Source organism: Rhamphochromis longiceps, linkage group LG7 (assembly GCF_057381845.1).
Source record: "Rhamphochromis longiceps isolate RC_006_pf linkage group LG7, R_longiceps_female_GT1.1, whole genome shotgun sequence".
Lineage (NCBI taxonomy): Eukaryota > Metazoa > Chordata > Actinopteri > Cichliformes > Cichlidae > Rhamphochromis > Rhamphochromis longiceps.
Genome location: NC_140563.1, coordinates 59,918,344 through 59,931,055, shown reverse-complemented (window position 1 = coordinate 59,931,055; position 12,712 = coordinate 59,918,344). Strand labels below are relative to the sequence as shown.

The 12,712-nt window shown below is 38.1% G+C and overlaps 1 protein-coding gene across 2 annotated transcripts in view; it reads left to right on the top strand.

The window, feature by feature from the left end:
* Nucleotides 1–12,712, top strand: part of crb2a (crumbs cell polarity complex component 2a) — a 46,519-nt gene that overhangs the window by 24,765 nt on the left and 9,042 nt on the right. For both annotated transcript variants that reach the window (XM_085414625.1, XM_085414626.1), the window contains 5 exons: nucleotides 711–850; nucleotides 1,150–1,320; nucleotides 1,530–1,643; nucleotides 2,286–3,239; nucleotides 9,276–9,838. In XM_085414625.1, coding sequence (XP_085270751.1) covers nucleotides 711–850; nucleotides 1,150–1,320; nucleotides 1,530–1,643; nucleotides 2,286–3,239; nucleotides 9,276–9,838 — 1,942 coding nt within the window. The remainder of the gene's footprint in view (nucleotides 1–710; nucleotides 851–1,149; nucleotides 1,321–1,529; nucleotides 1,644–2,285; nucleotides 3,240–9,275; nucleotides 9,839–12,712) is intronic.

Sequence of the window (12,712 nt, the reverse complement as noted above, 5' to 3'; positions counted from 1 at the left end):
AAACTTACAATCCTGATCCTCAAATATAAGGTCTTCAATAATCAGACCCCTCTTATCTTTATGAGTTTATACTACCGTATCACCCCATGAGAGCACTTTGCCTCAGATTGCGGGCTTACATTATAAAATGATGTAAAACTCTGGGCTTCCAATGTGCAGTATTTATCATTTTAGTCCTTGTAAGGCTCATTTAATTTCGTCATGTTAGTAATGTCATTATCATTGTTTCTATTATCATAGCTACTGCACTAATGTATAGAATACCCTTTTAACCACATTCACCATGCTCATATGCTTATTTTATATATTTATTTTAAATGCTGGGCTACCTCACGATAGAAATTGTTACATTATAGCTGTCAAAGATATTCAGCATTCATCTATTGCAAGTTAGCTATAAACATTACAATACTTATGTGATGTAACTAAATGTAATGCATCTTAAATGTAACACAATTAAAACTTTAATAATTTCTGCTTAAGTTGCTTCAGATCAGATAATGAATTTCCATGACCTCAAATTACTTTTTTATGTCATTAACTTCCACTTAGCTCTATAAGCTCAATAATATTGTTATTCTCTTAAGACAAAAATGCCGTCAATCTGCCTATATAATTCACTATCAAATATGTGTTTATACATAACAACTTTTTTTTTTGTTTCTTTGTTCCACGCTCTCTAAATGTTGATATCCTTGTGTCTTTTACAGCTATGCATGTGACTGCTCTGATACAGGATATGAGGGCAATCACTGTGAGATAGATATTCCTGAATGTATGTCTGATCCCTGCCAGCATGGTGGTACTTGTCAAGAAGGAGTCAAAGAATACACCTGTCTTTGCTGGCAAGGTACTGATCTACAAGCTCCAATCCAAACATTTCTGTCCCAGACACAAGAGTACAAACTGTGAATGCCTCTGATGTTCACGATTCTCTCTAATAACACCCCCATCTGTTGTTGTTGTTGTTGTTGTTGTTGTTGTTGTTGTTGTTTTTGTGTGTTTTTTAACCAAACCACAATGAGATACTGGAATTGCCTACAGAAGAAATCAGAGTTGCACTTCACTAAATCAGAGTCATGTTTTTTTTGTGTGTGTTTGTTTTTTAAATATTTTCAGTGTGTGACGCACACCTTTTTTTCTCTCTAGGTTATGAAGGACCAAACTGTGAAGCTGATATAGATGAGTGTGCTGATCAGCCCTGTGAGAACAATGGGGAGTGTTTTGAACGCTCTGATGCATCTCACTGGGAGCTAGACTGGGAGCTGAGCTTTGCAGATGCAGCTGGATATATTTGCCAGTGTCAGTCGGGATTTGCAGGTCAATAAAAGTAAAGGAATCAGTGAACAAAGAATTATCTATCTATCGTATAGATAGATAGATAGATAGATAGATAGATAGATAGATAGATAGATAGATAGATAGATAGATAGATAGATAGATAGATAGATAGATAGATAGATAGATAGATAGATAGATAGATAGATATTAAAACTACTGATAATGTTATATTTTGTTTGGTATAACAGGAGAGAACTGCTCTGTCAACATTGATGAGTGTGAATCTGAACCCTGTCAAAATGGAGGCATTTGTAAAGACAAGATCAATGGATATACCTGCACATGTCCTGCTGGATTTTTAGGTGGGTCTTATAATCTTGTAATACAGAGACAGAATTCCCTGTCACACTCAAAATTTAAATTCTGTATTAGTGTGTCTGTGTTTCCTAGTTTATAGTGAATTAAACAAAAGGTGACCATTCTCTCTTATAAAAATAAATTAGTAATACATGCACACAATTAAGCAACATTGGATTTCAATTCTGTTAAAAACAAACAAATGAAAAAAAGTCTTTGTCTCCTGGGATTTTCACCTTGAAGATGAGGAATATACTCCTGTGTGTGACCTTTACACAACTTTCTATTTTTACAATTAATCTTTATTATTCATTTTTTTAAACCTGTTTATATAAGTCTGGACAGCAAAACTACTCATCTAGGTCACTTTGTGGGTTACCAGAAGTACCCTTGGTCAAGATACTGAACCCATGCTGCTCTCCAATGCATGTATGAATGTGTGTGAATGTTAGATAGGAAGCACTTAGAAAGAAAGTGCTGGTGTGAATGGGTGAATGTACAAGTTGTGTAATGCGTTTTGGGTCTTCAGATAAAACAGAAAAGCGCTATATACCAGTCCATTTACCATCTCTGTTTTTTCTAATACAGCACAGTATCAGGTGGTCATCTACCTCCACCATATCTAACCACCAAATTTCTCCTTCCAGGTGAGTTGTGTGAAGTGAACATTGATGAATGTGAGAGCCAGCCCTGCCAGAACGGTGGCTGGTGTGAAGATGGCAGGGCCACCTACACCTGTCACTGTCCTGAGGCAGCTGCAGGTGACCTTCCTTGGGGAGGTCGTCACTGTAATTTGAAACTCCTTGGTTGCGTTGACCATAAATGTCAGAATGGAGCCACCTGCCATCCATGGCTAGAGGATGGAGAACATGGTCACACATGCTTGTGCCCTCATGGATTCCTAGATGAGAAATGCTCCACCAGAACAACTTTCTCCTTCTCCACTCCTGGATTTATTCACATTCAAGTTGTTGTAGAAGAAAGAATTCGCCGGGAAGTTGACCACCATGTTCACAAAGGTCTCGGGATACAGCTTCGCTTCCGGACAACTATATCTAATATGTTGGTCTTCTTCAGAGGGGATGTGGACAACCACCTCTTTCTAGAGATTGTGAATGGTAGTCTTCATGCAAAAGCCTCTTCTGAGGAATCGGAGTTGGATGTAATATTTCCTGGCTTGGTTAGTGATGGAAAATGGAGGGACGCTCACGTGTTTATGGCTCAGGAAGGTCTAGTCTTAAATCTGAAAGGTCCTGACTGTGACAATGATGGATGCACAGTTATAGATAGTGGTGCAGGTGAACCACCTTTCGAGCTCTCTGAAGCCTTTACTCATATTTATATAGGCGGAGCACCAGAGGACCTTTTAGAGTACTCTAAAAGTGGTGCAGGATTCATTGGGTGTATGGAAGACCTGATGATTGACTCTAAGCCTATTCTACCACAAACACTTCCAGAGGACCAAGGCCATGAACTGGGATGTACTAAGACTGAATGGTGTAATACTGAACCCTGCAATGGCCATGGACGGTGTGTGGACCTGTGGACCAGTTACCAGTGTGACTGCTACCGTCCCTTCCACGGTGAAAACTGTTCTGAAGGTAAAAATGTTTACCACAGGCAAATCTTTCCTTGTCAAGCTTGTTATATGTTGTAATCCCAATTTCCCAGAAACTAAAGCCTGTAATAATATATATGGGGAACCACTGGGGGGGTAATTGAAGGGATTTATACATTCCTCTTACCTATTACTTTGCTTTACCTTCTAAAAAAAAAAGAAATCAAATTCATTGATTTTATAAAGAATAATAATGATTATGTAAAGAATAATGATTAAATTTCCTTAGACTACGATGATCTGGATGACTGAGAACCTTCACAGACAATAATGATTAAAACTAAAACTAAAACCTGAGATAGTCCAGCTAAAATAATAAGCAAATAAAAGTCAGTTTAAAGGAACTCAAATTCATATTACTGAAGAAGGAATGTGAATTCAAAGGAAATTAGACCAGCTGACAAGTAGACCAGCTCTTTGTAAACCACACACAGACAGACATCACTTTATATTGATTATATGGTTTTCCTTTGAAAAGTATCAGTCTCCATTTTATTTTTTAAATGCTAATTTTGCTGGCCTGAGATTCACATTTGATTTCAGTTTCAAAGAGATATGAATGTAAAAGGTATATATACATAGTGTATGTGAGAGAAACAACACAGGGAAAAATATTAAACATGCTAACTGAAATTTTTAAAATTACTGAAACACTTGGTACAAAAGCTTTTGTTGGTGAGAGGTTCTACTTACTGATAGTAATTAGATTAGTAATAGATTTAATAGCAATAGATTTCAGCTGATGTCATGACTTTCCATGCCTTTTTGTACCCAACTTTCTTTGTGTGTTCAATACTTTTTCCCTGTGTCATTTCTCCTTAAAATACTTAATTTAAGCATATCTATGTACGCCATACTCAAAAATACGAAGCTAAAGTACACTCTAGCTCTTCCAGCTGCATGGGCTCCAGCAGGAGATGTTGAAACCAATTTAAAACAGCTGGGGAAGAATTACTGGAGTGATATTCAAGTGATATCCAGTCGAATCAATGACAGATCTATAAATGTAATGCTGAAATGTAACCAGTGGCGACATGTATAGACACTTATCATCTTTTGACCAAAATAGACAAAATAATTATTGTTGGGCACTTTATTTCTATATTACATTTAAATAATAATAACATTCCAATTGGCGTCCATCAAAATGTTAATGAATAATAATTATTTGATTCCCTACTGAATTTTTAAGTTTCCTCACTTATAAAGAACAGTCTCAAATTTTTATGGGCCTTTTATTTTCACGGAGAGAGTCAAAATATCAACCAATATCAAGAAAGAAAATATCAAGAAAAAACACATTCAGCAGACATTATTGAGTGAAATACGTATTTGAATCACAAGCAAAGCATGACCAAGTACTTGGTGGAGAAAACCTTTTTGGTCTACTCCCCTTTACAGAAACTCTACTTGAAGGCAACTTGAAGCTTTTGCTCCCATCACAGATTTTCTATAGGTTTAAGGTTTAAAGAATTTCTAGGTCACTCCATTCCTTAACCTCTTAAGCCCCAAGCCTAACTGATCTCCTGCCTTTTGCCCCCGTATCAGGGGGCGTTGGGGCTTAAGAGGTTAATATGCTTCTTATTTAGCCACTGCATTATTGCCTTAATGGTAAGTGATCATTATCATGCTGGAAGACCAATTCACAATCCATTCCGTGTTCTGGCTGAGGAAAGGAGTTTCTTATGCAAGATTTCATGATACATGGCCCCAACTATTGTCCTCTCACTGTGGTAAAATCATCCTCATCAGATCCTTACCCTTACCAGAAAAATAGCCCTGAAGCATAATGTAACTCTGTGCTTGACTGTGGATGTTGTTCTGTGGGTCATAGACAGCATTTCTCTTTCTCTGGAGCTGCAGCCCTAAACAGAACTCGTGCACACCCACCAAGGAAAAAATTTTGGTTATTGGCAATTCAGTTTTAAGAAAGTACTAGAGACTAGAGACACCAGCAACCATTGCTAATTGTTGTCCAGGGGCCAGAGCAGGGGGCACTGAAAAAACGCTGAAACTGTTAGCTAAGGATAAACGGAAATTTCATGAAACAGTAATTCCCATAATAATGAAATCCTGTTAAATCAATCAGAGACATTTAAAATGAATCTTTATTTGTTGTGTAACTTTGCCAAAACATTTAGAATCAGACTTTATTCATCCCTGAGGAAATTACGTGGTTACAGTTGCTCCAAGACAGTAAGAACAGTAATTAACTGAACTAAATTAAATAATACAATATATTGTCAGACTCTTCTTTTCTGGTCCCCTCCCCAATCGGACCAGTAGTGACATTCTCATCGAATTCCTGGCTCTCGGAGTGGTGTCCAAAATATGATGTGGGCTTTACTGATAATTGGGAAACCTTCTGGGGAAACTCTGGTCTTGTTAGAAAAGATGGCATATATCCCACCTTCTTGTTTCAAGAAATCTGGCCAAATTTATTAAACCCCCAAAACATGAACCACCCAAAAGAAAAAAGGGCACTAGAATCCCAAAAAATTGTGGAGGCTGCCTGGCAATGAATCAAGACTAGCAGGGATGGATAGTAGGACCAAGCTGGGGAGCTGCTCAGGAGGGGGTAATCCCAACAACAGCGAGATGAATTCATCAGAAATTATAAGGTCTTTGGTTTGTATCATATCTTTCTAATAGGCTCCAATTTGTTCATGTAAATTGAGTCCTCTTCACACACTAAGGTTAATTATGGAATTCCACAGGGTTCTGTGCTAGGGCCATTTATTACGCATAACATACATTTTCACCGCTATGCAGATAATACCCAACATCGATCCATGGAGCCAGATAATACACACCAATCAGTTAAACTACAGGCTTTAATTTCCTGCCTCTTAATTCAAATAAAACTGAGGTTATTGTATTCGGCGCTAAAAATCTCAGAAATATGGTATCTAACCAGATGCTTACTCTGGATGGCATTAGCTTGGCCTCCAGTAACACTTTGGGGAACCTTGGAGTCATTTTATTGACCAAGATATGTCCTTCAATTAAACAAATATGTAGGACTGCTTTTTTCCATTTGCACAATATCTCTAAAATTAGAAACATCCTGTCTCTGAGTGACACTAAAAAAACTAGTTAATGCATTTATTACTTCTAGGCTGGACTACTGTAATTCATTTCATTCAGGATGTCCTAAAAACTCCATGAAAAGCTTTCAAGTAATCCAAAATGCTGCAGCAAGAGTACTGATAGGGACTAGAAAGAGCAAGCAAGCAATTTATTTATATAGCGCTTTCAGATCAGCCACCAGCTGAACACAAAGTGCTGTACACTTGACATGCCAAACATGATACATTGAGCATGTTAAAAAAATGAGAAAAATAGTAATAATAATATAAGATAAGTAAAACATATATATAAAAAAAACAAAAAAACAACACATTTAAAACAATAAAATCAGCACATTAGATTAAAACAATAAAATCAGGGTCAGACTGTGTCATAAGCCAAAGAGTAAAAATGGGTTTTAAGACGTGTTTTAAAAGTGGACAGTGAAGGGGCCTCTCTAATGTGCTGGGAAAGATTGTTCCACAGATTAGGAGCAGCAATAGAGAAGGCCCTGTCCCCTCTGAGCTTTCTCTTGGACCTGGGTACCTCCAGGAGCAGCTTGTCAGCTGACCTGAGAGACCTGGGGGGTGAGTAAGGATGCAGAAGCTCAGAGAGGTAAGTTGGGGCAAGACCATTTAAACATTTAAACACAAACATGAGAATTTTTAAATGAACTCTAAGAAAGAGAGAGCATATTTCTCCTGTTTTGGCTTCCCTTCATTGGCTTCCTGTTAAATCCAGAATTGAAGTCAAAATCCTGCTCCTCACATACAAGGTCTTAAATAATCAGGCCCCATCTTATCTTAATGACCTTGTAGTACTATATCACCCCATTAGAGCACTTCACTCTCAAACTGCGGGCTTACTTGTTGATCCTAGAATATTTAAAAGTAGAACGGGAGGGAGAGACTTCAGTTTTCAGGCCCCTCTTCTGTGGAACCAGCTTCCACTTTGGATTCGGGAGACAGACACTATCTCTACTTTTACGATTAGGCTTAAAACTTTTCTTTTTGCTATAGCATATACTTAGGTCTGGATCAGATGACCCTGAATCGTCCCTTAGTTATGTGCATAGGCTGCCGGGGATTCCCACGATGCATTGAGTATTTCTTCTTCAGTCACCTTTTTCGCTCACTATGTGTTAATAGACCTCTCTGCATTGAACTATACTTGTTATTAATCTCTGGCACTCTTCCACAGCATGTATTTTGTCTTTTCTTCCTTCTCTCACCCCAACCGGTCGCAGCAGATGGCCGCCCCTCCCTGAGTCTGGTTCTGCTAGAGGTTTCTTCCTGTTAAAAGGGAGTTTTTCCTTCCCACTGTCGCCAAAGTGGTTGCTAATAGGGGGTCATATGATTGTTAGGTTTCTCTCTGTATGTTTTATTCTAGAATATAAAGTGGCTTGAGGCGACTGTTGTTGTGATTTGGTGCCCTATAAATAAAATTGGATTGAATTGAATTAGATGTATCATTACGTACATTTACTTTCAATACTACTGATGTTTATTTAGACTTTTTCTTTCCGTTTAAACTTTCTGAGCTAACTTCAGTAATATCTTCTTCAAAGTCATCAATGTGTCTATTAAATGTTTGCCATGATTAATCTGTTTATAAATGGGCAACATACTATAGCCTTCGAGTGGAGGTAATTAAACCATTACTTAAAAAGCCATTGCTTAACCCAGTTGTCTCAGCTAATTATAGGCCAATCTCCAATCTTCCTTTTATCTCAACATTTTTTGAAAGAGTAAATGTTATCTGATCATCTGCAGAACTCGCCTCCAACTCTGGAGACCCACAAACTCACCACACTTGATTCCTACTTCCGCTTGATAGGTCCCTCCCACCTCTGGTGTCCATCATTTGTTCAGGGGATTACTGCCACGACAGGCCACAGCTTTGTACTGCTGTCTCGGCATTTAACACAAGCCATTCAGGCTCAATCTCTCTATTCTCCATCATAAAGTTGTGTTGGTGGTGTGATTCAAAAATCTCATGGGGCTTCTGTCAGACACTCTCAATGTACCCTCACTCTATGTTTGGTTACACCAGACCTATCCACCATGCTCCCCATGGTGTTTGTTATGGACAAACTGTGATTAGTACAGAAGTCCAACAAACAACTTGGAGGTTTAGGTTTAGCTCAACTCTCCCTGAAATGTCACCATAAGAATACAAGGACTAGAAAGATGTCCTATTTCTCCTATACTGGCTGCTATTCATTGGCTTCCTCTTAAATAAACAATTGAATTTAAATTCCTTCTCTTCACATACAAAGTAAACAATCAGACCCTATCCTAAAGACCTCTTAGTAGCATATTATGCCAATAGAGGACTTTGCTTTCAGAGTGCAGGGTTACTTGCCATTTCAAAAAGCAGAATAGAAGGCTGAACATTCAGCTATCAGATCCCTCACCTGTGGAACCAGTTACCAGATTCCCTGCCTAATTTTAAGATTAGGCTTAAGACTCCTTTTTGGTAAAGCTTACAGTTTCACTCACTGAGCCTTGTTCTGCTGAAGGGCTTTTCATGTTGCAAGGGATTTCTTCCTTCCAGTTGTTGCTAAGTGCTTGCTCATAGGGGATTGTCTGTTCGTGTTTTGGGGTCCAGGTTTTTTTTTTACCAATAATACTACAGTGAAATTGAAAGCTATGTATAAACTATCTGTATGAATGAGTGAATATGGTTTTTAGTGTAAAAGTGCTTTGAGTGGTCAGAAAAACAGAAATTACAACACAAATACATGTCCAGTTACCTTGCTATCACCTAATGTAGACTTTACTACTTTTACTACAGACATCCAGGTGTACATGTTTTTTACAGAACATTTTAACTTAGATGTGTGCTAAACATAAAATATAACTGGACGTTATTAATGGAACACCCTGGGGCATTGTTGCAGAGGTGTACATGATGTTTTTAATGTAGTTCAATTATTGTTCCCTGACAGAATTTTCTTGGTGGACCTACAACCATGAAGACACAGTGAGTTCCAGTGGATATGATATTGTTAAAAGCCACGGGAGCAGCTTCAGTGTGTCTTTCATCCTGCGCTCTTTAAAGCCAGATGGGTTGCTTTTCCAGCTGAGGAGGCCCACAGAGGAGGCCTACTTCTCAGTTTACCTGGGCATGGGGAGGGTTTTTGTTAGCTCTCTGCCAAGTAGTGCTCCACTTACAGCTCCAATATTTGTGACTAATGGTGAGAAGCAGCTTCTGCAGGTGGAAGTGCAACACAGACAGGTCATCTTTGAGCATGCGGGAATTCGCTACAGAATGGGAGAGATCCCTGAAGTTAGTGTTAACAGTGGAGATCAGGCCTATGTGGGAGGACTTCCAAAGGAATGGCCCTCTGATACCTGGGGGGGACGTTTCAAAGGTTGCCTTCAGGATCTTCGTTTAGACTCCGTGCATTTGGATGTGGATGGTTGGAACACCTTGAATAAAGTGGACATTTATTCATTAACCTATTCTGAGAATGTAAAGAAGGGATGTGTCAGTGACAATACCTGCAAGGTAGGACAAACCTCCTAAATCTTTTTATATTCTTTTGTGTCTTTGTGTTCTTGTGAAAAATACCTTTAGGTATGTTGTTCACCTTCATGTTGTTTGGATGTGTAGTTCTCAGTGAGTGTGTAACTAATGTCTTTTTGAAAAAGTAACTTAACTGTCTGCTTATGATGTATTTAATGGACATCAGTAAACTGCTATTATAAAAAGACAGGTTACACTTTTCCTTAAACCATTCTCTAAACTAATGAGGTGATATGTAGGCCAAAATGGTACCCACTTTGTTAAAATATGACCCAAAGGGGAAAGTGTTATAAATGAAACACAGACCATTTTGATACTAGTCCGAAGCCAACAGTTCTGGGCGGCTCTCACTTCATGTTGGTAGATGATTGGGAAACGTCTGGGGAAAACCTGGTCTTGTTAGAAGAGACAGCATCCATCCCACTATTCCACTTTGGATGGAGCAGCTTTCATTTCTAGAAATCTGGCCAAATTTATTAAACCCTCAAAAACGTGTCTATGCAGAATCAGGACGAGAAAGCAGAGTTGCAGTCTTGCAATTCTCTCTGTAGCTCATCACTTCCTGTTATCCCCCCGAAACCCCATTATTATTAAAGATTAGGTCTCTCTTAGTACATCAATTATTAATCGACCAACAAACCTTTCTTTGATTTATTCTGCCTTACAGAAAACTGGTTACAGTAAGATGATTACGTTAGTTTATATGAATCAACACCCCTGATTTAGTGCTCATGTGATATGAAATAATTATTGTTATTATGTTATGTAATTATTGATTTTAAGATCTGTGTAGATACTGAAAATGACAGACTCAACACAGCATTAAGTCAATTATCAATTATTAGACTCAACTGGCTTCTCTCAAAATGTAAAAGAAACCACACATTATTTTAATCACACTGGATTTTGTTCTGACATATGGCATGAAAACAGCTTCCTGCAGCCTTGACCAATTGCAGTGTAACTAAGGGAAAATTCAGGGTCATCTAATCCAGCCCTAAATATTTGCTTTATTAAAAAGGAAAGTTTTAAGCCTAATCTTAAAAGTAGAGAGGGTGTCTGTCTCCCCAATCCAAGCTGGAAGCTGGTTCCCAGAAGAAGGACCTGCAAGCTGAACAAGGCTCTCTCTGCCAGGCCTTCAGGCTGGGATGCATGAGGTTCGCCCTGAGTTCCCAAAGGCACTGGATGTTGTAGGGCTGCCTTGGTTGATGTTTCTCATTTTCAAGATATTGCACAAATAAAAGGAAAGCAGTCCTGCATATTTGTTTAATATACGCATTGGACATATCCTGGCCAAAAATGACTTCAGGATTCTTCACAGGGTTACTGGATGTCAAGGTAATGCCATACAGAGTAGACAACTAGTTAGACATCATATTCCTAAGATTTCTAGGGGTGAATACAATAACCTGAGTTTAGAACCAGAAAATTTGAGGTTATTTTTATCTGAATTTAGGTCTTTAAACCTTTAAGACATTCCTGCAGTTTAACTACTTGTTAAACTGTATGGTATGTTATCTGGCTTCATGGATAGATAATCTTCGGTATCATTCGCATAGTATTGAAAATACATGCTATGCCTTCTAATGACACTGCTAACGGAAGCATGTATAATGTCATAGCGCCTAATTCTGTGGAACTCCATAAATAAGCTTAGCATTCAATTTAATTAAATTCTGTTTATATTTCGCCAAATCACAAGTTTCAAGGTACTTTACACTTTAGTTTAAAAAAAAAAACTACAATAATATAGAGAAAACAGAAAATTACAACAATGATATGACCCCCTTGGAGCAAGCACTTTGCATTGGGAAGGAAAAACTCCTTTTTAACAGGAAGAACCCTCGAGCAGAACCATGCTCAGAGGGGGGCAGCAATTTGCAACGTCTAGCTGGGTTAGGGGAGGAAGACAGGACACTGACACTGTGGAAGAGAGGGAGAAATGAATAATAACTAATAATTAAATGCAGAGAGGTGTATAAACACAGAGATTGAAAAAAAAGTGACTGAAGAAAGTAGCTGTGTGAAGAGGACTATCCATTTACATGTATAAACTGGATATCTGCAAGCCAATCTAACTTCTTTTTATCTCTAAAATTCTTGAAAGAATAATTACAAAACAGCTACAGAGAAATGTTTTATTTAAAGAGTTTTAGTCATGTTTTAGAGCTCATCACTGTCCTGAAATAGTGCTAGTGAAGGTTAAAAATGATCCTAGAAGGATCATTTTTAACCTTCTCCGTGCTTGTCCTGCAAGACCTCAGCGTTCCATACTGTTGACCAAAATATTTTATTACAGCAATAAGAGCATGCTGTAGGTATTAAAGCACTGCACTGCAGTGATTTGAATCATGTCTATGTAATAGATTCCAATTTGTTCATTTGTAAATCCTTTTAGAGGCTTAGAGAGTCTTCTTCACACACTAAGGTCAATTATGGAGTTCCACAGGGTTCTGTGCTAGGACCAGTTGTTCTTACATTATACATGCTTCCCTTCGGCAGTATCATTAGAAGGGATAGCATACGTTTCCATTGCTATGTCGATGACACCCAACTTTATCTAACCATGAAGACAGATAACACACACCAATTAGTTTAAACTGCAGGAAAGTCTTAAAATTGACCTAAAATTTCTCCGAGTGATGTTGAAAAGCTTTTCCATGCATTTATTACTACTAGTAATATTACTTTATTACTTCTGGACTACTGTAATTCATTATTTTCAGGATTTCCCCAAAACTCCATGAAAAGCCTCCATTTGAACCAAAATTGCTGCAGCAAAAGTACTGACAGGGACTAGAAAGAAAGAGCATATTTCACACATACTGGCTTCACATCATTGGCTCCCTGTTAAAT